Here is a 26,960-nt window from a genome sequence, read left to right on the forward strand (position 1 = left end):
TACAAAGGAAAAGATATTACTATCGATGGTATTTGGAAGTTTGTCTTGCGAAATATGAATGTAAAAAATAGCTTTGATTGGTTGCCTATTTACTTATCCAAGTCATAAATAGGATTTTAAAATTATCATTTGTTAACGTTTTTAGCGATCAGGAGAATACTGACAAATACATTCCATGAAACGTTGCATCGAACCTGTTATAGCATATACACCGGAAATTCCGGAAATCTTTTGTAAAGCAAAATACGTTTATTACACGTAGTTAAAATGGGTTTGAGTTAGCTTCAGTAAGCTTTTGCGACGGTATTGCTAATGGATTTATGCAATCCAGCCCAGGCTTTGTCTGGCGAGGATAACTTCGCCGAGCGGGAATATTTCGAGATAAATATAAACCGTAAGGACCATAAGACTGCACCACAGTTTTCATCACTTCTCTGATATCTTCAGGTTGCCCAGCTATCGATGTTTTTTGTGAATCTTGTTCGCCTGTTCGATCATTTACTGATTCATTTACCTTAAATAAAAAGGATTCAGATATGAGTACCACAAGTGTTTTTATGTTTTTTTTTTTTGACGTCCCTGTGATGCACTCATTTGCTATTTGGTATTTCGTGCATGATCTAAACATTATTCTTTTCTTTTCAGGAAACCTAACTAATCCTTGCCAGTAATTGAAAGTTTCTGACTGATTAAACAATTTTTTTCCTATCAAAATATAAAAACAAAACTGCCGTAAGAAATTGCCTTATCATTTTCCAAAGTTTACTGGAATTATTAAATCTAAAAATTATGAAGATAATGCAAAAAGACGGGTCAGATTTTGTTTGACTTCGTATACAATAGTTGTATGAAACAAGAAACAAGCCTTATCATTGGTGGAAGACAGAACGCAAGAACCATTAACAAACCAAGAAAGCATTACCGGTAGAAATACAAGGCCATGAAGAAGACCGAGCATAATTGATAGCAACACTGTCTGGAAGTGTTCGAAGATTAAGGTCACACAGTTTTCCCTGACTAATTATTGAAACAGTAAGTTCTCTACGGTTCATTAATTTTATGTCATGAAATTTGCATGAATCGCGATATGATTTTCAGTGAATTCTAATGAATAACAGCAAAATTAGTATGGTACTTTGAAAAAAGTAACGATCATATAAGCTGGTATATCAGCCAGTACAACAACAGCCAGAATTGTTGACATCGCTCCCTGCGTGACAGGCCATCCAAGAGCTCCGAGTGCTGTTTTGACTCGTTGCTTGGGAGTAGATTCGGCAGAGATAACATATCCATAGGTGATATGCGCTGAATAATCAACCGAAAAGCCAATCGACATTATTATTGTAATCATTGATATTGCATCCTGATAACAACTCGACTTTTAGAAAACTTTCATCTTCATAAGCTTTTTTTCTTAGCCACTGCCTCTCCTTCCATTGCTTCCATTTCTTCTTATTTTCTCACAAATCTAAAAACCTCAATCACTTCTACAACTTATTTCGAATCTGTTATTTAAAATGAATCTTACCAAATTGACATCCCATAATGTCATAAAACCAATGACGCCAAGATCAATGGATGCGATAGAGAATGCTACCCAGACGGAGCAAAACGGCTGTGGTATTAGTAGCATCGCAATTACAATCATCACCGCTAGTGCTATCACTATAATTGCAAGTAAATTATCCAAAAACCAGATGATACCAAACATACTGAAGTCCAAAAATTCAAATATCAAGATCAGGGAACTAACGAATATTTTGTATGGTATTGGGAATCACAATGGCATATTGATCAGTGAATAACCATAACGGTGAAAATGTAGTGACATTGTAGGATGAATAACGTTCAGCTACTTCTCGGAACGTTTTTGTTGCCTCTTCTTGATAATATGTTTTCGAAATGTGTTTCATGCCTACCAAGAACCTATAATATTGTGTTTTAATGAAGGAAATAATCTTGTTATAAAATTGCAGAAAGCTGAAAATTCGAAGTTGAGTTTTTTGCTACAATGGTTGAAAATTGCGATATGTGAGGTAGATTATTTATCATAAATACGCAAAGAATAAAATACAACGTCATAAGATTCGACAAAATCTTCATATACCTAAAACTTTGAATACTGTATAAACCCTGTTTATTGGTTTCCCAAATGACATCTTCACTCCAGATATCCTGAGATTTCGCCGAGAAGAAATGTTCCGCCATTCCGTATATTTCCGAATCAACGACGTCCATTTCTAATTCCTTCTTATAATAAATTTCCATTTCCTTCAGCCAGAACTGTATGCTATCGTCACCTCAATTTGAAAATGTTGAGTGAAAGCTGATGACAAACTCGCAAGTATTTAATTGACAAAGCAATATTTCAAAATTGATTAAAGCCTCGAAAATTAAGATTGAAATTAAGAAATTCAAGGACAATTTTAGTGTGCTGACCAAACTCGAGACCCGTGTTTACAAAAAACGAGACCCGTTTTGGTGTTGACTTACCAATAGAATATTTCGTATTGGCAAATGCATGCACCATGGATTCCACTCGTCGCCTTTCACTTTTGTCTCTCAGATCAGGCGCATTATTCACGACAATCTGAAAATTAAACTCATTATCGATATGTTTTATGTCAAGGAGATAGACGGGCATACATTCAATTCTTGAGAAATCTTATAATATCAGTTAGAAGTGAGTGCATTGAAATGTTGGCCAAGGCTAAGCTGACTCATGGAAGGTAGTGAAATTAGACCTCAGTCGTCATAAAAAGGTAGGTGTCAGCATCTTCATTTGGATTGTAAGTAGAAAAAATTACCTGAAGAGGAGCACCATAATTCCAAAAATATTTTTCTAGATGACGATAATGCGGTATGGCATACGAATCTTGCACTAGCAAATTAATTGGTTCAAGGCCTTCACGTAGGTGAAGGCAGCCGTATACAGAGAGACCAATGTAGATGAAAAACCAAATGACGACAAGTGTCTTCACTATTGGATTCATCAATATTGGAGCAAACCTGAAACAGGTAGAAATAGAAAGAGAACAGAAACAGAATTAAAATTTATTGGAGATTGAAATTAAATTTAATTAAAAACCTGGGATGCACATTACTCTTTGCTAACCATTCTTTGAAGAACTTTTTTGCGCTTGAATCTTTCAGATTTCGCTCCAAATTTTTGGGATCTGGATCCGCTCTAGAACCCATCCAAAATAATCGACATTTAAGTGATGTTGATTTGATAAACGCATCTGGTACAGTTGGTTGAAGCCAAACACAATGCAATCCTGCTGCTTCCCATTCTATAGCCAACGACAGCAGTGCACAAAAGAAGGATATCTGTTTGTATTTTTTTCTGATGAACAATTAATCTGTTTGATCAACAGATATTTCGAAAAAATATTTTTAAAAAGACATCACAATCTTCATCGTTTTGAACCTTTTTTACAATCTTTTGTTCATTTCAAGGCAAAAGAATAATGACTTACCTGATAAATAAACGTAAATGTTATAGCAACACCGGTGTAAATACAAAAAATTTGCACTGCTGGAATGCTGCAAAATATTTTATTAATCAAAATTTAATCAATTTAGGCTAAAATTATTCTCGAGTGAATCATTCTGAGCATATCACGTGACAATTACGTGAGAACTATTTATTAAAGCTATAATGATAGGATTATCTAGCAAAATTAAGCCAGGGAAATACTACAATATTCGCAGTGGAGTTTATGACACATTCGTATGCCATATTTAATGACAAATTTTCCAATTATTGAGCATCAAATAATCAGAAAATCAAAGAGCATTCGGGAACTTAGACTTGAAGGAAGGTACTACTCACCTAGTAATTGCACCAACGCCAAAAGAAAAGGCATCAGTAAGTGAGGTTATTAGAATTGATATAGCGGCATCACTCATAGATTCGCCAATCCGTTTTGGAACCGGAAAGGCACGATTAGTGTGTCGAACAGCTGCTACCATCAAGAACATATTGTCAGTGCCTACAGCCACTAGAAGAAATGGCATCACACCAACAATGTCACTATATGGCACGCCTGAAACTACCACATTTAGTACTAAAATGACCTACTTCAATAAGATAATATTCTTAATGGTTCCATTCCACCATTTCTTAATGGTTATTTCGATAACAACTATGAAGTGAGTCAGGACTGGAATTTGGGCTAATTTCCAGAGGATAAAAGCCAAGAAGAAATTACACAGTATACCGAGACCCATAACTAACGAAAGAATTTCATTGCAATATTTGTAATTCTTTAAAATTTCTTAAATGAATATAAATAATTTAATCTCAAAAAGAAGTTACCACAAAAATTAGTGATTCCAATACCAGTAACAATACCCATTCCAGCATTGATAACACCAAACAGTGATAATACTGGCTTAGAAAGGACCCAGTCTATGTAGAATGTTCCATCCACAAATATTAAGGAACATAAAAGAGAAAAGAAAACGAGAATAGAAAATGCTATCACAAAACGTGGAATCAATGAATTCGCGTTACGTTTCAGCTCTTCTGTTAACGTTTGTGAATGCAAATAAGTGAAAGTGATGGAAGGGTCAAACGGATAACTGTCCAGTGCTTCTTGTAACTTCTGCAAATAAAAAATGTCAACATGTAATATGATTCATGAGCATCTTCACATCTAAGTAAGTAACATCATGCCACTTTATGCATGTCATTTCCAGTCAAAAACATCTGCCAAAGTAAAAAAATTAAAGTCATTTTTTATTCAGTAACGTTTTATTTAGTGCTAAAGCTGTTTAATTATTTAATTTATTTAAGCGTTTTATTTAATGCTAAAGTTGAAGCGTCATCAGGTGAGTTTCTCATCTCCGTGGAATTTGTAGTTGGATTGATAAATGAAAAAATTCATCTCAGAAGTCCGGGACAGAATACCATCACTGCAGAATATCTTTTGGGTAATCCTAAACAAGATATCCTGCAGCTGTGCATATTTTAAATTCAAAACTAAAGGAAGAAATTTGAAGTTTATTCGAAAATCGGAAATTGAATATTCGAAAATTGAAAAAGTCACCTTTTCCCATAATCCAGAGATATAACTAACATTTCGTGGAAAAAACTTGAGGTGATATATCATAAACCAAGCAAGACCACCAGCTAATGAAGCAGTACCATTGGCTTCATGGAAAAGTGACACTCCACCAAGTGCACCGCCAATGTAACCACTCCTATAAAATTCTTTCCGAATGCAGAAAACTTCTGGCGCTCATTACTTAGCAATTAATATTTTGTACTATTATCTGCACCATCTCAAAAAAAAGCCTTCCAATAACTATCAATAAATGATTACAAGTTGGTGCTTTGATATTTACGGGATTGGTAAGATGATAAAATCTTTAAACAGTACTGAAATATTTGCATATAGAATGAAAATGACTTCCTAAATATCTAAAAAGTTTTTAATTAACCCTAATTGTTAGGATTACCGACCATAGTAACGAGTTTTGAAGCTCACATTGTCAGTCGCTAGGTAACCAGTTTAATTCATAATTATTAACCGCATGGGCTATGAGTACTGAATATTCATGTCCAACTATCTCAGCCACCTATTTGGAATCCACTTTAAGATTTTGAAAGAAGGCTTATCCTGCTATCATTCTATGTAAAAAAGGATGTGGTACACATTTGTTAAGTAAACCAATCGGCAACAAAAGCACGGATAGTATTATTGATAACCATGAAGATCGACAGACATTAATAACATTTTTTTCTGTACTAATTGATTATGCTAAAATTGTTAATTAAGAAGTCGAAAAGAAATACTTTGGAATGAAAATTATTATCATTGATGGTGATGTTTTCCTCTATCAAGTTTGAATAAAATTCATTAGAGAACGCTGTGTTGTAGTATTAAAGCAGTCTTCAAACAACCCAGTTCTGGTAGTATAGGATGAGACACAGTTAACCTATTTTCCCTTTTTTATCACTCTCAACCTTACTTCTTCCGAAATAACAAATATGTTCACAGAAATCTCAAAGTTCTTTTACTTTTTTAAAGAATGATCGATGATCGTAAAGAACAAATCATATTTTCTAGACTTGAAGCAAAAATAGATAATGCAGTGGCTGAAAGAGTGTTGTATCACTACTATATCTTTCTATATTACCTTGGCAAGCGATAATTTGCCGTTCATGTTTGAATTTGATAGAATTAAGTTCAATTAAGATTAATCGTGCATTTTCAGAATAATCGTCACTATCATCTTTATTCGAGCTCTTAAGGACAGGAAGAAGCGTTTCAGAAGTTAAGAATGACTGATTTTGAAAGCGGAATAGATGAAGCGTTGTGGTTGAAAATCGGAAAGATGTGATTAATTTGACTTCGAAAAAATGTACCGAAATCTTCTTTTACATAAGGTCATTCTATGTTGTTTCAACTTCCTATTAAAATCATTCTAACACATCTGATATTTCTGCAAGAAGTGCCAAAAAACATAATGAACTTTTCCCTTTACAGAATAATTAAAATTGAAAAAGGATTTATTGACATAAGAAGTCATTCTGGTTCTTGACATTCAAGGTTTTATTGATAAAGAAAATCGGTAGAGCGAAATTCTTATAATTTTGAAATTACACTGCAAAGTAATTTCAAATAGTTTCGTTTTCACCTGCCTCTGTTTCTTCATTTCCACATTTTTTAGTAGAATGATTTAAAAAAAGCAACGAATACTTAGAATATTTTTGTTACCTAAATTTCAATCATTTACATGAGTTAGCAATTTTCATTACTTAATACTTACTGTTTGACAAAACTTTAAAATCATTCCAAGAGAGGATTCTAAGACTTGCTTCAGTTATGTTTAAATTTTAAGGTAGTGGCAACTTGAAGCTTTATGACATTTACAAAATAACACATACGCAGAACCGAATCGTACAATTGGATATGTAACGTTGATGCCATGTTGATAAAGATCACTGACAATATGGATATGTTTATTTCCTGGACATCCCTCATTACGCCATTCCAAACATAAATCATGGTACCTGTCGTTGAATGAATTAAAATTAACCGTTTGTTAGTAAAGTTGAAAGTAACTGAGAAACTTTAAACCCTTAAATAAAAAAAAAACTTAAATAAAAATCTCAAACTAAATAATTAATTTTGGACTTCACGTTGAACTGTGATTGGAAGCTACGAATTTTTAATTAGTTTCTCACTGTGGATATTATCATAATATAAATGGTTTCAGGAGTGATAAATCTGAATGAACCCTAATTAAGAAACCAAATCATGATTGGTATTACACACTCCAAACTAATCATTCATTACCTGTACGTTTTACCCATATAATATAATCTGACACGGTTCTGAATAAAAAAATCCAGACGTCGCACTGCTTCAGAATATGGTCGTTCCAGGATGTTACCGCCATCTCGGCTTGCCACTATTACCTGCCAATTTGTCAGTACATTACAGAAAAGTCTTCTGTTTAATCGATGAATAAATTTTCAATCACTCACACTGACATCAGCTATAATGCACCGACTTCCCCGAGAAGTTCAAATTTATTATCTGTTTCAAGAATAAATGAACAAATCCTTACAATTATTTCACTTTCAAAAGTAAAAACTTGTTTGCTTCACGAAATTTAATAAATGCAAATATAATGATACTTGTATTTCTCGGGATTGTGTCACTGCTCTACCAGGAATATAATTATTATAATGCAAAGGCCATAGATTATGAATAATTTGTCGTTCGTACTTGCTCGGTGCATTTCGCGGAGTAAAAAGATAAGTAGGATCGGTAACGGGATGAATGTGAAGAAGACTAATGGAACAGAAAGCGGTAATTAGAATTGGGATAGCGATGAATGGAAGTGGATGTTGTGCAACATATCGACCATACCGATAGAACAATCGGGATAGCGGTCCTTCGATACAATCGAATGTCCGCATACATGCAATCTGTTCGTAAATAAATGCAAGGTTCAAGAAGTGAACGACATCTTCAATAAAGGTCACAACGTTTGAAGTTAACCTTTGGAAACAAACTTGAAAGATTGGAATGAAAAGTAAATTCACAATAATTGTACCCTACAGTTACTAGAATACTTGAAAATATTTACAGTATGGTTAGGTATATTGTCTAGCATTTCAACATGACTAATTAGATGCTAAATTTAATTTAACAAAGTAAGATTTGAAAAACATCAAATAATGAATTCATTATTGATGATGACAGTGTGGCAACGAATACTTACTAATCTCAAATAATTACAGTTACAACAACTAAGCAATCTATAATGATCACATTTACAAGTAACTTCGGATGTTTGTAATTTAAAAAAAAAAAAGTGAAATGAAAAGCACTGGGAAATTTCAGGGCCTGAACTGTGTGTACCGAGTATTTAAGGATTTCTTAAATGGAACAAGCTGTTCTGACAAAGTAACTCGAAGTGATATTAAACCAACGTTTCACATCAAATTATTTATTCATTAATTACGCCATTGGTTTCACATTAAAAAACGAAGGAATCCCAACAAAGTAGGATTTTGTTGCGAAAATGATAAACGTTTCAAAAAACCGCTGAAAAATCAATTATCCCTCATCAAAGTTTCTTTCTCCTTTCCTGTTTCATCAGACACTTTCATGCATTGCATTTTTCCACTAAGAAAAAATTTCCTTTCGATTTCAGAATGAGTCCATCAATACTTCTGATAGTCGATAAGGAGAACGGATCCATCTACAAGGCGCAAAAATTTTTGTTCAAATTTTCAGTACAGCATTTGTCCAACTTGAAACATATCATTTGTTAGATGAGTAAGCATAGATTGACTGATAACTCCTGACTAGTTGTAGCAAATAGACAGTTCTTTCCGCCAGGAAAAACACACCTGTTGTGCTGTTACGCGCTACTACTATATGTTTCAAATCGCATTTCAAAATGATTCAATTCGTGAAATTAATAAAAAACCAAGTGGTAGAGATAGAAAAGTAAAAGATTTCAAAAGAGGAAAATTGGTAGGGTGGACGCAAAATAGGGTCGATGACCACATCCAACATCAGTGAAGTCGACACTACAACTGGCAGTAGAATGGGTCTTTGACTGACCTACAAATACGCGGACTTGTAACACTACATCTCTCGCGCATATGCACAATGAACGGGAACTACTTCAACGCACATTGCTCACCCATCAAGTATTTAGTCGGTAAATAAGAAAGAGAGGGGATTTCAAACATTCATGTTTGCCATGGAGAGTGTTGCTATACAAACAAAGAACAGAATTTATTTACATAATCGTACTTCAAAAACAGCAAAGTGCGTTATATATAACAACCAAAAAACTTTATGCGAATAGCAATTACTTCCTGAACGACTACAGACCACTTGTGTCGCCTTTATATAACCATTCTTTTTTTTTCAATTTAATGCTATGAAGTTATAAAATTGCTTAGAAGCTGAACATATACAATAATGGACAAAAAAAACAATATGGCAAATTCTGATGCGAATTCAGTGATTGGTTTACACTGGAATGCAATATTATGGGCTTTATTGAATAATATTTTTCCTAGTTCTGCGTGAAATCTAAACCACACCTATCGCAAAACAAGAATCATCGAAATCTGTGCAACTTAATTCATTTACCTGGCAAATAATCTACTTTTCCGTTGAAAATCAGGGATAATGATATAAAATTGCATAAGCTGCTATTTCTGATAATTCTTCTATCAACTTCGGTTGATATTTTGGTAGTTTTTTCGGCATTTCCCCTTGAATCCCTGCAAGTTCTTTCAGACGTGCGTTGATTTTTGTTTCTTCAACGTCCAATTCTTCTAGACGCTTTTTTATCTGCAAGTTTTGCATGGATATTCAAAGACTTCGAAAAAAAATAATGTAAGAGAATTATCCGAAATTTTTTGAATATTAAGCTGCTTCAACAAATTCCTTTCTTTTCTAAAAAAAATTATGAACTTCCTTCCTACGAATTTATACAGCTATTTTACGAATTTATACAGCAATTTATATTACTTCAGGTCCAAACTGTATGCGTTCAGCAATAAATTTCATGTTTAGCTGCTCCATTTTATTATCTTTTTCCCTCGCAATTCTTTCCTTCAACAGAGCTTCCACCCACGCTTTTCGTCTTTTTTCAATCTGCTCCTCCGGACGTTTCGGTACATGATAAGCGATTTTTAATTCCGATAACACCTTCAATTGGTTCATCACAATATTACAAGCAAATAACCGTTCGCAGAGAGTAGAAGCAATAATATTAGAGGAAAAAAAAGTCATTCCATTATTTTAAAAAAAAAAACTTTTTCAAAAGCTGCTGTATCCACTTCGCGTAACTGCCGCAACAGTTTTCGACGAAATGCTATCATCAAGTGAAGAGGATGTACGATATGAGCTGGTTTCTGCAAAAAACTTCATTTACAATTATCACTTGAGAGAAGTCATAAATTTTCTAAACGATTAAAATTACAAAAAGATGGAGGAATTGAAAGAGATTCAAGCATTTTCACAAGATGGGGATTGCAACGACAAGATTTTCTAGAGATGGACAGTTATAACGCATGAACCCAATCAACATCACATTATTTTTACTTGCAAAACTTCTGAGTTATCCTATGTAAACAAACAAACGCTTAACTACTTCCACAGGAATTTTTGGTTAAAACAAATTGAAGAAATAAAAACAGCATGTGCTATACCTTTGGTTTATTATCTATTTCTTTTACTAGCAAAGTCCACGAACGTATTATACCAGTTGTCCAAGCAACTGAAATAATTTTTCATTTAAATTGATAAAAATCAGAACTGCATAAAGTTCAGTAGCATAATTTATCTTCATCCATCCTTTTATTCCAAAATTTGCATGCAAACAAATAACACGCCGTCTTTGCATCAAATCTTTAGAAAAATATTTTAAAAATTCTACCGCTTTCAAAATATCTATCAAACTCACTGTAAAGTTTCCTACAAGTTTGGTCCTGCTACTTACTTTTCACTTCTAATGAGTTCATATCGAGTTCATGCTTTTGTACTTTCTCAATCAAAGCCTTTTTCCATGCATCTGAGTAATCTCGCCTTTCGCCAAATTTAATGCTGGAAGTGAGAATTTCCAAATATAAAGAACTTGAAATTTAATAAAAAAATTTTTAGAAAATCCTCTTCATTCTGTTTTTGTTACTTCACACAACTTTGTATTACCTTTTAAACAAACGATTACACCAAATTAAGGTTAATGATTGCTTTATCGAACCGAAGTTCCTTAAACTAAAGTTTAAAACATAATTGTTTCAACATAAAAAGCCAATAACGTATATTGTAACTAGGCCAAATTAATTATATGTGATGTAAAATTCTGATATTTCTCGATGATATAGGCGTATATGCCAACTACAATTGATTGCCAAGCATCCTTTATGGCGTTGTAAAATGCAAGACAAAACCAGTCCACTTATCTCACAATTAGAACAAACAGTATGCTCGAATAACGAACCAGCATGTTTTGCAATATAATCGCCATATGCGTTATTTAGTTGTTGATCGAAGCGACAAAATATCAATTTAGTCCTTCTTACCTGAAAATCTTCTTCACCGATTCTGGTATTCCTTCCCAGTCCAATGTTGCATAATTAGCTTTCGGTGAATTCTCGTCAATTTCTGGCACCCAGTTTTTTTGGCTTCTTCCCAATCATTCGATCATCACCTTTCAACATTACTTCTCGTTCGCTTCCTATCTTTTCTTTCCATAAAACGGTTAGCGTATCCACATACCGTTCATCTCAAAATAATATCTACAATTCATTAATCTCCCAGAACTTCTCTAAAAACGCTGACTATCCCTTCTTTGTAGCACATTTATATCAATATCCCGATCGTTCATGCATTCCTTTTTACAAATAAATTAGCTGTAACTTGCCTATATTGCTTAATGCAGGATTCCACGAAAAGATAAACAAGCTAACCGAGTGGTACTTCATTTGCTACTTTTTCGAAATGATCTGCATTTTGACGAGCTGGATCAGTCACTTTCATATGTTTATTGAAGAATGGAAATCGTGGCCTACTACTCTGCTGCTTTACTGTTGTAAGATATACACTTCGATGCTCTCCAACCATTACCCTACCACAAGCATTCCTGCACAGCATTGCATTCCTACACAGCGGAGTCATAACTCCTGAAGAGGATGCATTAATATTTAGCGAAATTTCAAGAAGCTCTCAACATTTACTATTTAAAAATTGAAGTACTTAGTAGAATTTAAGAGCTTCAATTAATGCAGTAAAAGATGAAACGAAAATACTGTTTAATGTTTATTGCATAGGAGATAATTTAAAGGAATCCTTTATCCTCTTACCATTAATTCCGTTAAATGAGTCGAAATAATGGCGAACTAATTGAACTAACAACATTGCACTCATTGATAATTGATGAGCTGAGTAACTGATAGAGTAATGAACCAATTCATCCCAACAAAGCTACCTATTTTTCATTCTTTCCCACCCCAGCCCTCGTTGACGTAGCACAAAACAACAAACTCTCCAAATATAACATTAGTAATACAATCCCCAAGCCAACTTATCAACAAGCCAAATCCTATCAGAGTCACAAAATTTCAAAAAAACGTGACGAAACCGGCTGCTAAATCCCACGTTTTATTCTTAGAATAAGGCAAATGATTATTTAACTGCGCATCACTATTTATATAAATGGGAAACAAAATGGATGAAAAGCAGATGAACAAATTGGTTTTGAAAATTGAAAACAAAGAAAGGAATTCAAGATAATTCCATAGCATAAAACTCAACAGGCAATAAACAACTTTTTTTCTTGAACATCGATAGAAACAGTCTCGATAAAATCGAAACTTGCTTAACATATAATTTAAACAACATGACAGGAAGGAATTTATTGGAAATGTAAATAAAAACGGGTAATGTTCGAAAAGTACGCTATAATGATCATCGATTTCAAATCCGCTCAGACATTTCTTCAATTGAGCAAGAGAGAAATTGTAGCAGTGTAAAAGAAAATTTATATCTCAGAAAAGGCACGACAGGTTGATTAACAGTAAACACCCATAATTTTTGAAGCAAAAAATCCATGTGTAAAAGGTATGAAGATCTCCCCAGATATCAATAATGGCGTTAGCAGGCAAAAGCAGACCAAGCAGTGTAAGAGAAAATTTATATAGGCTACTACAAATGGGAATGACTTTTAGCGAAAATACACAGTACGTTTGTGAATGACGCGCAAACACAAATTCACTAGATGATAAGACACACAAAATGAACGATTCAGTTTCCGCATATGCAATGCACTTCATGCTATACCAATTTAGTAACTTCCTGAAGAACTTAAATTTAACTTTTTTTCCCTGAAATTTAATTTTGACTTTCTTGAATTAGTTCTTTCATATCTGTCTTTTTTTTCCTAGAGAAACCAAGTTTTCCCCACTCATCTTGCCTTTTTAAGTTTGTTTCCTGAAGAAAGAGAAACCAAAGCCCACAACTTAAGGTTGGTTGAAAGTACTAATATTTCCCAATGATAACTGCTGTCGTTGTTATTATGTTTTAGTAATTGAAAAAGGAGTAAACCATCGCACTAGCTATTGAAAAAATTCAAAATCGCGTTGGCATGGCACAAAATACAACCAGCACAGAAAATAACATAATGAGAAAGTAAAAGAAAACAAGCGATGGTTTTCACATATTTTCATATTGATCTATACGACGTTTTGTGTTGCCACCACGAATTTGTCGCAATGTTTTATATTTATCTCGGCCGACTCGCTTATTTTCCATATGTAATAGATCGTATTCCGTTAACTGTTGCTTGTCCTTTACCGTTTCCAAATCTGCTGTTAGAGCCTATAACAAAAAAAAGTCTAAATAAACTGCAAATTAAATACAGTACCAAATACATTCATAATTTCAAAGGCCTTATAATGGAAATATGTAAGGAACGAACTGATATCACTCCATTCAACATGGAAAATTTCAAATGTAATAAAAATTTTGTGAGCCAGGCTTTTCAACATTAATAAAACTTATAACCAAGTTAACTGTTTAAAAATTCGACTCAGCAGAACTAAATTTTTTGACAGAAATGATATTTTTGCACTCAACATGATTATTCATCTAAGTATAAAGAGTAAAACAAAATTACATCAAGTTTATGTTTCAACGAAAGATTCTGTTCGGCGGCGGTCATTCGCTCAAGTTCTCTTTGTGGAACGTTCTCATCACCACGAGCAGTCAACTCTACAAGTGAACAATACAATATATATCTGAATTTTCCCTGATATAAAATAACATCAAAATTAAACATTGCGAGCAATGATAATGCAAGACATCACTATGTTTGGAGAGTAGTAATTATAGTAATATTTCAACGCACCTGTGGCAATCTGCCCATTTTCACTAGCATTTTCATCCAAATCTACTTCCTTAACGTTAAATGTATTTAGCTGACGAGTACTTTCGCGTTCCTGAACAGCACGTGCTTCCTCGACTTCTCTTTGCAAACGTTCTGTCTCCTGAGTCTTCATATCAACTTGTTCACGCATTTCAGCTACTTGCTGCTCACGTTTGCGCACTTCCTGCTCCAGGCGTTCACGTTCTTCAGAGCTCATTTCACGTTCTGAACGCAGCTGCTCGTTCAACCTCCGCAGTTCATCTTCCTTCGCTTCTAGCTGTTCTTTAGCGATCTACAAACTGCACCTGTTATATTCGTTTTTCTTATTCCTTAAATAATCCTTCTTTATTTCTTCTCTCTTTCCAAATAAACCTTTAATCAACATAATCTCAACTTTTTTTGAATAACCAACAAGAGACAAGTTTCCACGCAACAACACTCTAAAACTAAACCCAAACCTGAAGTTCCGCAAGTTGTTGCTCAAGGCGTCGAATAGTATCCTGTGCATGTAACAGTTCTCGCTGAGCTCTTTCCATTTCTTGTCTCATTTTTTCCATCCTTTCTTCATATTCCTTCTGTTTTTGCTCAGCAGCTTCGCGTGCCGTCATTTCCTACAGTTTTTCAGATTAATCTCCTACACAACAAAGAGTAAATTACATCCACATAAATACTGAGCTAATCGTCCTTGGAAACATATTTATCGACATTAGAGCTACACAATTTCAACTTTCACACCTAAAAAGTGTTGCGCTTTGTTACAAAGTGAATGCTATAAAAATGTTAAGATTGAAACATGAATGATATTCTCAGTTGTAACTAAGCACACCCAGTATATCATCGCAATGTTAGTAATACATTGTAAATAAATGAAGTAAATAAATAAATGAAGTAAATAAATAAATGAAGTAAACATAAAGTAAATAAACGAATTCGCAAAAGCCAAATTCGTTGAGAAAAAGGTGAAAAGAATAGCGCTAATTCATCTTCGTATTAGTTTCTACAGCTCTGTCTTATACAATAACTAACTTTTGTAAGGCGTTCCTGTTCAAGCTGCCTTTGCATCCGCTCTTCCTTAGCTTGCTGTTTCATTTGTTGCACCTCAATCGTATCCGGCTTCCTTCTACGCATGTATAGCTCATGATTGCCCATACACAGCGCCAATATCCGTTTGTTTATTCGCAGCCGTGGAGCGTAAAATACAAAATCCTAGAAAATATCAGTATTGCTAACAACCTTATACAATTCATTATCAAAATTTCGATATGAAGCATCTCAATGTTTATGTGAAGTACCACAAATATCCGACTGTGATATAATTAATGATCTATTACATCAGAAAAAAAAGGAATATCATGAACAACTGAAATTTCACCATACCTAACTATAAAACACCTTTTTCATATTCTACTGATATAATGTAATATGAGAAAGTCACGGAAGTGAAAAGTTACTGAGAACGGAGAGTAAAAATAGTGAGTAAAATAAATGGTAGAAATAAACAACTTACATTTGCCTTTTTATCAATTGGTTTAATAACAAATTTTTTGTCATTGAATGAAATATTTCGTATTTCAGACCACGGAAATCCAACTTTGGGCGTAAGGCGATCATTCTTTTCGTATATGTTAAGTCCGAGGGCATCAACACCCAAAAACAGTTCTGTCCCTTTCTTATTACGAATTTCGAAATACTGGAAATATTGGAAATTAAAGATTTAAAAATACTTTTCCACAGATGAAAAGAAATATGTGCATATATAAATGCTCAATTTTAATGTGCGAAAAACAGTAAATATAAATCATAAAGCTATATAATTTTCTATATAAGCGATTCTAAAACTTTAAAAGTACACTGCGGAATTTTTGCAATATCAACGAAAAAACAGTTGAAGTGCAGGTAAAAGCGAATTCGAAGAACCAGTATGATTCACTGATCGCTTTTTTCACCTAATTTATACAGGCCTCACTTTTCCATCCATCTACTCGCCAAATGTTAAACTAGCTTCGGATAAACAAAAACTTTTTAATGTAATAAAATATATTCCACAGCACACTGCAATGTTAAGTGAGGCGCACCAGTTTAAATTACACTACTGAATTTTAAATTACACTACTAAATCATTGTACGATAAATTACTATGATTCTGTACAGAAAAGTATAAAGGAAGGATCACAGATGAGACAATAACTGTAATCCCATTAAAAGCATGATTTCCCTTCATTTTGGAGAAAATTATTCGAGAACTAAACCTTTCGAAAAACACTTTAATTAAGAAATAGAATAAATTAAAAAATACAGAGAAGTTCAAGTATAACCAACATTGACGCCATACATCTCGAGATCTTGTGCTATTTTTAGATATTCCATCATTGCTTGCTCTCTATTCGTATTCTTATGATCTGCCCACCAAACCATTATACGTTTTTCCCACTCTTCAGGACTGAAAATTCAATGAATTCAATTTAAATCTTATTTTTCAAACAAATTTCTTCCTCCCCTTTGCATTATCCAAATTTTAAAACTAATATAATTTTGCCACAGTGTGAACACGAAATTCCGGTCACAGATAACTAAAGTAAGACTTCCGAACCAGATAATTCCGGAACAAACCACAGTAAAGTCCTATTACAAATATGTAAGCATGATCAAATAAGCTCATTTGCCAATATTTCAATTGGAGTTTGAAGAAAGTTTGAGATACAAAAAGGAGTGAAGATTTTTTCGTATTAAAAGTACAAAGCAAAAGGATGGATATCGCCTCTCTGCAAAAAGTTCAGTAGTAACAATAAAAACATCAAAAAACGAGGTAAACCTTAGTTTGAACTGCCCAATAACCCTTTGTGGAAGTAACCGGTCAGAAGTAAGACAGCCGGGTTTGTGTGTTTCCTGATTGTAATCGCCATATTTAGCTTGCATTGCAAACGATGCAAGCAGAACTGAAGTTTCTGGCGGACAGTAAATTTCATCCGAAAGTACAGCATCCTTCACTTGCAAATAAAAAAGTCTCTGAAACGCCCGAAATGTTATAAAATCCTTTGGAATTCTGCGAATTTCCTTTTATCTCCAAGGTATTCAAAACTGGATTTCACTTTCATCGATCCCATCGATATAACCTTTATTTTCAACAACATCTAGGAAGACTTACAAGGGTAATATCCTGGATTATTTCTTCTTGAACATCTTCCGGATAGAACTTAGCTCGGAATTTGAACAGTAAAGTCTGTTCTTTTTTTACATCCTGCGCTGTCACCTGGAATAAACCATTCTAGATGATTCGAATTGAGATCCCACCTTGCCAGAATCTTCATAATTGGCTATGTCTCGGCATTGAGATTATTAATTATCGGAAATTTGATTATTAAAAAAATGAATCACCGAAGCAAACCTTTTTGTTCAGTTTAAGCCATGTTAGAAAACCCTTTGTGTCTGTGTACTGCAATCCGAAATACCAAATCTCACGAAGACCAACTGTTTTGACGACCTGGTCGAATAGCTGTTTACCGGTAGTGCTCGGCTGGATGGCAAATTCCAGCTCTGCGTCCATCGTCGTCACCCGTACGTTTATCTGAAAACGAACATTACTAATAACTATATCTCAAACTACAAGCAAAAACTAATGAAGTCTTCAAATCAGTTGTTCAGAAAACTTTATTTGAATAATCTAACCATAAAAAAAAGCTTAATGATAGTATCAGCTCCCTTGTCGTATTAGGAAACACGATTTTTTCTTAGGATACTAAAGAAGGCACAGAAAGTTAATAATAACCGTGTATTATTTCTAGAATAATCTCCCTTCTTAATTTTAATCAGACCAAATTTTTACCTAGATTTATTTCAGTTTAAAGCCTTATAATGTTCATTCCTCTACCTCGTGACCTTCATTTTCCCTCTTTACAGTCCCTGTTTCGTTTCAGCTGTTTAAGAAAATTCAACTTCACTTTCTTTTTTCATTGATCTATCAAAGGAAATGGGGATAATGCACATCACTATGATACGACATCGCGTTAAAAATTTTTGATTCATATTTTGAAATTTCACACCCGAAGAATGACAACCTATATCATACATTTATATGATAATTGAAAATAATTTAACTGCAGCAGACACATGTCATTCAAGTGAATGAAAATCATATAGACTGAAAAATCCCATAACACGGAAAAAACATAAAGAGAGAGAAAACATACCGCCTTCTTAGACATAGCGCCTAAGTTATCAGAACAATGCTTCTTAATCACACCGCACTTCACTTTTTCCTGCTGTTAATGACTATAGTCCTGAAGAAAGCAAAAAACAATACTTTGAAATACAATCTCGTATTATTCGCAAACGCAGTCTTACAAGTTTCGAATATCAACAAAAAGAAATTATAAAAGAAATATCTTTCTCCAGGTGAAAACCTAACATTCCTTCAATGCGTGGAAGAGTTTACGATGCTAAATATCGGGACATATTAATGTCACTATAAATAATTGAAATTGGACCACAGGTTGCCGTATCTAACTCATGCCTATGTAGCATTCTGAAACGTTGTAAGTGTAAAAAAAATATAGAAAAACTGCACAACCAGAGATAACTTATATGAGAGAAAACAATAAAATAAACGCCCTAGAAATTGAACCCTAACACCCTTTATCAAATAGTCAAAGCCTACTCTTCACATACCAGTTTTCATAGGTTCATTCAATATCTATCCATTTCTTATTACAATAAAAATCGGAGATTAGGCATAAAGAGATGTTAGAACTTCAATTTCGATGAATGTATATGAGGTTGCACCACAAAATAAACATCATATTCGTATTCGTAACTACATGGAAATCAAGAATTACAAACACAACAACCCGCACTGAAATAATCCACAAGCGAAATATCTAACGCCGTGAAATGTATTGTAAAAAGCAGTATTATACCACATTAACACCTTTCCCTCCCTCCCCTAACAATAGATGTTAACCCAGCAAAATGCACGCTATAAATGCCATTGTTTATAAGTCACTGAAATACCAGAATCTTTTCTGATGTAAAAGACGACGATATATCCAGATCAAAAGCAGTGTCAAACACTTCTTGTTACCCAGAAAGTAGTGTGAAGTGCAGTTTTCACAATTCCGCCACATACTCAATAAAAACAATACAAGTTTCCCATAAAAAATAAAGGAGGAAGACTCAAATATATAAAACTGTACAACGTTGAGTATGAAATATTACGGTTCAGTATTGCATCATATCTTCCATGGCGGCAATTGCCTTATCAAGTATTTGATGGAGTTCGAACACAGAGAAGCACTATCCTTTTTTAAACACAATATAATATTGGTTTAGAGTGTTAAACTATCATTTATAGCATACAACACCGCGAAATTCTCATATACTCATTGCATAACAGAGTTTCATAATACGCATAGTTATGTATGGGGAATCACTGGATGGAGGGAGGAATTCTGCAAATTCAAAGTACATAACACCAAGCACTGAAAAGAACAAGACAACGCAATCCCTCACATTAAAACTTTTCCTAAAATAAAATCTTCCAACCACAAAAGACTAAAAATTAAACAATGATCAAATCCGACTTCTAACGCTGTTTATCAAAAGTCTCTAAAATCACAAGAAATGTTCTTTGTCTTTCTTGACATTGCTTCATATTACACGTAACCACTAAAGTATGAACTTTTACAAACCATTCATGTAAACTGGACAAACATTACCTTTTATCGTTTTTATCACTTGTGCCATACAATGAATCAGGAACATCGGCAAAAAGCAATATCGGCCTTCAGAACTCTCCGGAGGAGAATTAATGTAAATTTTTCAAGCAGTATCTTGTCCACACCATCTAACCAACATGTACTCCCAACAGGAACATACCCAGACCAAAATTCAAGCATTAACTCCCATTTCTAGCTAATTCTATTAGGCGACGGTATGAAAACCAATCATCTCAATAATCTCTAGCAGAAGAGTCGACGCATCTGTCGCACTCCTTCCCCGTCCAAATATCATATAACATATGGAAAATACATATACATGACATACATGACAGATTTCAGCCGAAATCTCAACAAAATGACACAAAGTAGCAATGGAAGGATGGGTGGAAGAAGTGCAGTATATCGGGTACGGCATTCATTCCATGCATAGAATAGAAATTTGAATACAGTACTAACAAGCACATAACAATTAATTAAAAACCGGTTCCCTGGTATTCAACAAATCAGAAAGAACTATTTCTAGCAATCACTTTGAGAAAAGATACAAAACAGGCTCCCACACAATTGGAAAATATACTTTTGATCCTTTCATCAAAGTGAAATCTTCAAGAAATTTAAATCTAACACTAAAAAACATTTGTCAATTAGCGGATCTTTGAGTGCTTGAGTAGGTATATCATAATGCCTCAGCTTGGAGTACATTCACAACTAACAATACGAATCCGATACAAAAACACCGCTTACAAATATTGAAGAAAATGAACATGTGGAAAAAAACAAGGAAATGAAACAAACTCTAGTTCCATATTTCAAGTTCATTTTACGGACTCCATTTGTGCATTAATATTTTTTGCTGTAATATCTATGAACTTCAGGAGCTTTATTACTTTTCCATATAGCATTTGCCAGTGGCTCATGAGCAATAAGTTCTAATGGAATATTGCTAATTATTTATTACATGGGCCAATTAAAAGAATATGTAAGTTCTCAAAATGAAATAATACTTGAAATAAATGAAACCCGACAGATACGGCTACGGCTAATGAGGAGATGAGGGAAAATATAAGAATATTTTCTAGAACTTTGTTGAGAGGTAAAATATTGATAAAACAATATATGATATTATATAAAACAACATTATATTGTATAAAACAATAACAATAATAATATTGCACAAAAAAAAAAACCAACTATAATGTTGGTTTATTTTATAATGGAAAGGACAGCATTAGGATGATCACTGGATAGATTTAGTTAATGAAACATGGGAATTTAGTGGTATCAGTTAAGTTGCATTAAAACTGTTCTCTTTTGCATAGCATAATCACACATTTTGTAAAACGAACATTTCATGGATACAATTTTGAAGGACAGCAATTGAAAGGATAACGAGTGTAGGTTGAATCACATCCTATATTCGCTTTATGGATATAGCAATTTAATGATGATTTCTAGGATTTCAGTGATTTCAGAAACTAGAGAATTTGTGATTCCAACGGACCAGAGATAAAAAAGAATAGTGCGCAAAATTCGTTTGCAAAAGCAAACGGAATTCAAACTTAAGGGAATAAAATACCTAATCTGTACACAAAAGTAACCTGAGTAAATTCTGCAAAAAAGTAAGGGAAGGCCTCTCACCCTTTACTCAAATCATCCATTCGTACACATAGCTAAACACAGGAAAGCAACCGTTTCAAAATGCACTTGATGTGATAATATTGTGAGATCGCAGAGCAAACAACAACAAGGAGATAGAACCCATTGTAAAAGAACATGAAAGAACAAGCAGGAATACCATATGCTTTATTGAAACAATGAGATTAACTTTTAAATCGAATTCTTAAATAACTCATCCCAAAAGATAATGTGATCAGTTTTATCCAATGCAATAATATTGAATTTCAATTTCGTTGAATTTTAAATTCTGTAAATGAGAGCAATGAACACTCAACGACCAAGATACAGCTGATGAAACTGCACCACACATATCATAATCAAAACAAAAATGTGAACAATGATCATATAATATAGTAATACTCTAAATGGTTACTGACACTGATGCAGGTACAAAAAAACCCAGCTGATTAATATTTTGTCCGCCAGAAATTTATCAGGATAAAAGATGCGAAACATGGAATAAAAAATTATGATAGAAAACACGACACGTATTTAGTAAAGTCACATATGAAATAAGTAGTAAACGTAGAGGAAGAGATTAAGAGTAACTGGTAGTAACTGTAACAGCAATAACGGAGTTAGGAAATGGAACTGAAGTGACTAACTGAGTACCTCCACATAAAATGGATTACAACATTGCAAACAATAACAATACTTTTGTTCTATAATTTATTTTGATCCTAATGTTCACAGAAATTCCAAAAATTTCGAAAAACAATAAGCATTAAGTATCACGAAAAAGCGCCTTCGAAACTAACAATATTTATTTGATTCTCAACAGTCTGAGCTCAAGAAAATTCTTACCTACTTATTTCATTTACTACTGAATAAACACTGACCTGTGATTTTCAGATGATTAATAATCACAATGCAAGGTGCTCTTAAATACAATGAATCCAATTCGTTATCAACTGCAGAGAATGAAATAGCCAATAACTTCCCCAACACAGCTGCTGTCTCTCGGAAGTGTCAGATTCAGTGAATTACTTTTGGTAAATTGGCCTTTGTTCCTCAAATTTAGAAAGCGAAACAAATTTAGCAGAAAACTACGGTATCAAACGGAACAATATCTGTGCAAGAAATTATGTTATCTCCTTTCAAGTACAAAGTCTGAACAGAAAAAAATGTTCTCCTGACAAACTTTATAGTGTAATCATAAGGCAACCAATACCCACAATCTATGTTTAGATTACCTTGTCCTATGGAAAATCAAATTTCTTCAAAAAAAAAAAAGAAAAAAGAAGATTAAAACAGATGATGATATAAAACAATCTAAAAAGAGAAGCAAAAAGCGGCGGGCTAACTTTTAGACATGGATTCTTGGAAATCTCTTGATGCATTCAACCATATATACCACAACTTAAAATATAACGAATGTAATCACATTCCGAAAGAAATCAAATATGGAAGTAGAATTTCCGGAAGCAAAGACTGATTTTGTTCCTTACACACACAAACAAGGTTTTTTTTAGCTGTCAATAAATCAAACACAGATGAATTTTCGAGATTGGAAGTACAAATACAATCACCCAATCTCCTTCGACATGATTATTATCAGGGATTATCATAATAATCTCAATTACTCGAAATCACTGATTCATTCCATTGTTTGTAAATTACCAATTGCAAATGTAATATCAAATTTGCAAAATAATGTTTTCAGCACTATTTCAAGAACGAAAAAAGTCGAAAAAAGTCTGCATTCTTGTTCAAGAACCATCACCATCAACAATTCGTTACTCCTGTAGCATATTTCGATGATCCTCAACTTTTGTTCTTTCTCTCTTACTATACATCGAATCCTTTCTGAATGGAATTAGGGAACTGCTTTTACTAAAAAATGTAGAATTCACCGGCTTATCTGTTAGATAAGAAGCTTCTGATAAGCAGCAACACACCGCGCTGATTCAGCAACTACACGGTTACAGACAGACAAATTAAGAATTTCTGCAAATAAAATGACAGAAGTAAAAGCAAAATAGTCATGCATATCGGAATGCTCTCTTATTCTCAAAAGAAGCTAATGAATCGAGAACAATTCTTCCATAGTGATAAACACTGCTGACAAAACACAATCCTCTCGAAATGGACATGGATGTTTGGTTGAAATCCGGCATATTTCTGCAAAATTTTGCTTATATAATGGAAAGTCCGCCAAATCCTAGCCCTAGATTCAAAATTTTTACTTCTTGACAAACAGAGCAGTAAGAATGTCAAATTTAAAAACGATGAAATAGCTAAAACGAAATAAAATTCCCTGAGATGATGGACAAACATAAGAAACTTTAATCAAAAAACATAAAATAATGAATATTAGAAAATTGGAACATCTAACACGAACCAATCAGTAAAGTAACTATTTTAAGAGAAATCCAAATTTTCTTAGAGTTTAAGTTTTCCGCAAAAATCGTTAAACAAATTAATTTCAGCATTTCTTCAATGCAACAAAAAACGCAGTTTTATAATTCAACATGATTAATATCCGAAGTTCCTATTCAATCCTCCAAATCAAATAAACAAAAAATAGCGGACATAAAAATGGGAAATTGTTGGCAATTTTTTTTTTCCAAAAGTGAGCTATCGATGAATCAGTGTCTCGCCTCTTTCCTGGCTGTCAGCTTTTTATAAAAGGTTCACTCCTATTATATTCCTTGCCTCTTTCCTGGCTGTCAGCTTTTTATAAAAGGTTCACTCCTATTATATTCCTTGTACACAGTCACACAATGACTCAAAATTCAGATCAATCCTGACCACCCATTCTTTTTTAATGATTATCGCTTTGATTAAATGAATGAATACATCTCAACATCAAGAAATTTTCGAACAAGCGAGGCAAATGAGGATAAAAAAGATCTTTTATCCGGAACAGAAAGTCCTTTGTCGATTCCACTAATCTTATTTCTTATTTTTAACTGTGTAATTTAGATTCTGAGCTGATCACGATTCACGCTGAGCTTATGTTTTGTTACAGATATTTCCAACTTGAATAGCATATATACGGAACAATAAGCAGGTTTTTGACACCAAAATACATAAAGGAAGAATGAAACTATCATATAGTACATTTTGTGGTCCTATCAAATCAAATGGATGGTTGCGAGCAGGACAGAGCAAGACAGGACAGCACAAAGTATTTCAATCAATCTATCGCACACAACTCCACAACACTCCTGCTGCGAGGTATGACAACAATATGTCATTAAAACAGGTGAGGAAGAGATTGGAATGCGAACATTCCAATCTCATTTGTTCAGCAATAAGAAAATTAGACTTAATCTATGGAATGCAAAAGTGTAATCAGTGATAACAAGGGAAACAGTTTATTCGGATTTAAACAGGCTCTCTTCATGGCATCTTATGCCATGAATGCCATGAAGTCAACTGAAGATCGAATGAAACAGTGACATAAAACTGAATCTTCTACCTCAAAGGCTTATACTGAGAATTCCCGATGACCTGCTGAGATTACTCTCTTAGGTCCATCCCCTCCAATAGCACAAAGAAACCAGGTATAAGGTTTGAATTTGTAAACATACAAAGATGTAACAAATCATCAGCGACCGTCTGATTGGCTATCCGAGGGACTGTCCATCCGTCCTTTACGAGTTCGAACGCTCACTCTCCCCAATGACGGCACGCCGAAGCGGCGTATCCTTTGGGGAGGGCCATAGTCGCCCACTCCCTCCCATAAAATGCTTTCTTTCCCTCCCTCTCCTCTCCCCACCTGACCATTATTCCAACTTTCCATCCCTCTTTCTCCAGCTTCACCTAACATCTTGCAAAGGAAAGCGCATATGATTACGAATATCAACACACGGAAATATCGAAAAGGAAAATGTGATGAGTGCAAAGAGTCGGGCAACAAACACAGGGACTATACCATCACAAAATATGCATTCAATTTGCACACACACACACACACATACACACGCACACACACACACACACACATACACATACACATACACACCTACAAATACACATATATATATATATATATACAAGTGTTGCGGGCAGGTACGTATGTGATGGTTGCTGTATGCAAATGCTGCCATCATCACATGCACATTGATATCAGTGACTGACGTGTGACCACATAATGCAGGAATCCCAATAAAAGGATTCACACAATTTTGCAAATTAATGACACAAATAGTAGTCAGCTAACATACTCTTTCCCGTGTTGATAAAATTGAATTAAGTTTATGAGTTTACAGCAATTTAGGTCATGTTTGAAACAAAATGGCTTCCAATATATCACGTGGCTACGTGAAAATGTTAGCAAATAGATAAATATAGGAGCTCAAATTGACAGACTCCACACACTTCTGTGTGGTCATTCGTCGCAGTTCACATCATTTTCGCGTCACTTGTTTTGCAGTGTGATAGTTTCACACTAAGCAGTTATTGAACAACAACTGAAGAAATGTTGCGTGCAATTGGTGCAAAGATTTAAGTAACAATGAAGACGTAAGAAACGTTACGGAGACGTAAAGGAAAATTTTCTGTTACTTTGAGTCTATAAACTAGTACGAAAACACAGTCTTCCTAATTGGTGTGCCGAATGTAAATCATGAATTCAGGTCAATTAAGTCCTCAAAAAAAAAAAAAACACTTTGTCTTATACAGAATAACTGATAAAGTTGACGAGTTTGGAGGAGACTGAAAGAGAAGCATTGGGGAAGAGTTCATTAGACAGTGTCATCTCCGCTTAACCCCTTCCTTCCCCTTCCGCCTCTTCCCATCAGTTCCTTCTCTAACTTTTCAATTCCTTTCTCATCATTCGAACACTTTATTTTAATCTCAATAATTTTTTTTTTTGAAAAATGTGAGCGGAGGAGGGGACAGAAATGCCACCCACAGAAATGTCTACAGTCACATGAATATCACAGGCTTTTCCTCCTGAACTCAAAGTTTTCTATCCTTATCAACTCATTAAATATTCTCGGAGTAAACTTCCCGAAGTTTTAAGTAAAAGTCTTTTTTGATTTAATTGATAGACCTGAGAAAGGCATCTTACTGTGCATTTTTATCTGTTAATTACAATGAACTCTTGCAATAAGCAACGATGCAGTGGATTTATCTCAATAATTCTAGGCGAAATTGATTGTGAGAGATGAATCATTCCCAATTTGACGTCATTCTAAAAAAGCT

General features: G+C 34.0%; 4 protein-coding genes across 4 annotated transcripts; 1 reads left to right on the plus strand and 3 right to left on the minus strand.

Moving 5' to 3' along the window:
- Positions 1–144: 144 nt before the first annotated feature.
- LOAG_00748 (hypothetical protein) lies at positions 145–7,939 on the minus strand (the record flags this gene model as incomplete). Its single annotated transcript, XM_003136288.2, has 16 exons — positions 145–514; positions 839–976; positions 1,136–1,363; positions 1,529–1,665; positions 1,754–1,926; positions 2,108–2,300; positions 2,494–2,590; positions 2,808–3,009; positions 3,089–3,330; positions 3,480–3,546; positions 3,836–4,049; positions 4,322–4,610; positions 5,055–5,208; positions 6,899–7,024; positions 7,311–7,432; positions 7,655–7,939. 16 exons carry the CDS (start codon positions 7,937–7,939, stop codon positions 263–265), a joined length of 2,919 nt encoding a protein of 972 aa, XP_003136336.1. The 3' UTR covers positions 145–262.
- A 1,726-nt stretch (positions 7,940–9,665) lies between these two features.
- Positions 9,666–12,170, minus strand: LOAG_00749 (hypothetical protein; the record flags this gene model as incomplete). The annotated part of the gene is made up of 8 exons (XM_020445540.1): positions 9,666–9,839; positions 10,020–10,199; positions 10,307–10,405; positions 10,703–10,770; positions 10,993–11,096; positions 11,576–11,657; positions 11,704–11,778; positions 11,963–12,170. The coding sequence occupies 8 exons, from the start codon at positions 12,168–12,170 to the stop codon at positions 9,666–9,668; spliced, it is 990 nt and encodes a 329-aa protein (XP_020304012.1).
- Positions 12,171–13,605: 1,435 nt separating this feature from the next.
- Positions 13,606–18,697, minus strand: LOAG_00750 (moesin). The gene is made up of 11 exons (XM_020445541.1): positions 18,603–18,697; positions 17,801–17,980; positions 17,561–17,665; positions 17,228–17,421; positions 16,735–16,855; positions 15,923–16,105; positions 15,442–15,621; positions 14,874–15,026; positions 14,398–14,707; positions 14,167–14,261; positions 13,606–13,868 (listed from the first exon to the last, which is right to left on the minus strand). The coding sequence occupies exons 1-11, from the start codon at positions 18,615–18,617 to the stop codon at positions 13,704–13,706; spliced, it is 1,701 nt and encodes a 566-aa protein (XP_020304013.1). The 5' UTR covers positions 18,618–18,697; the 3' UTR covers positions 13,606–13,703.
- A 6,865-nt stretch (positions 18,698–25,562) lies between these two features.
- On the plus strand, positions 25,563–25,936 carry LOAG_00751 (hypothetical protein; the record flags this gene model as incomplete). The annotated part of the gene is made up of 1 exon (XM_003136291.1): positions 25,563–25,936. A coding segment is annotated over one exon (329 nt), but the record flags the coding sequence as incomplete, so codon positions are not given.
- Positions 25,937–26,960: the final 1,024 nt, after the last annotated feature.

Source organism: Loa loa (genome assembly GCF_000183805.2).
Source record: "Loa loa unplaced genomic scaffold supercont3.30, whole genome shotgun sequence".
In the NCBI taxonomy this organism is placed as follows: domain Eukaryota; kingdom Metazoa; phylum Nematoda; class Chromadorea; order Rhabditida; family Onchocercidae; genus Loa; species Loa loa.

Excerpts from the sequence above, each read along its gene's own strand:
- LOAG_00750 (XM_020445541.1), bottom strand. Across the intron at positions 16,106-16,734 it reads TCGAGATGTATGGCGTCAAT|TATTTCGAAATTCGTAATAA; the intron begins GTTGGTTATACT and ends CAATATTTCCAG. Across the intron at positions 14,262-14,397 it reads AAATGGGCAGATTGCCACAG|AGTTGACTGCTCGTGGTGAT; the intron begins GTGCGTTGAAAT and ends GTTCACTTGTAG.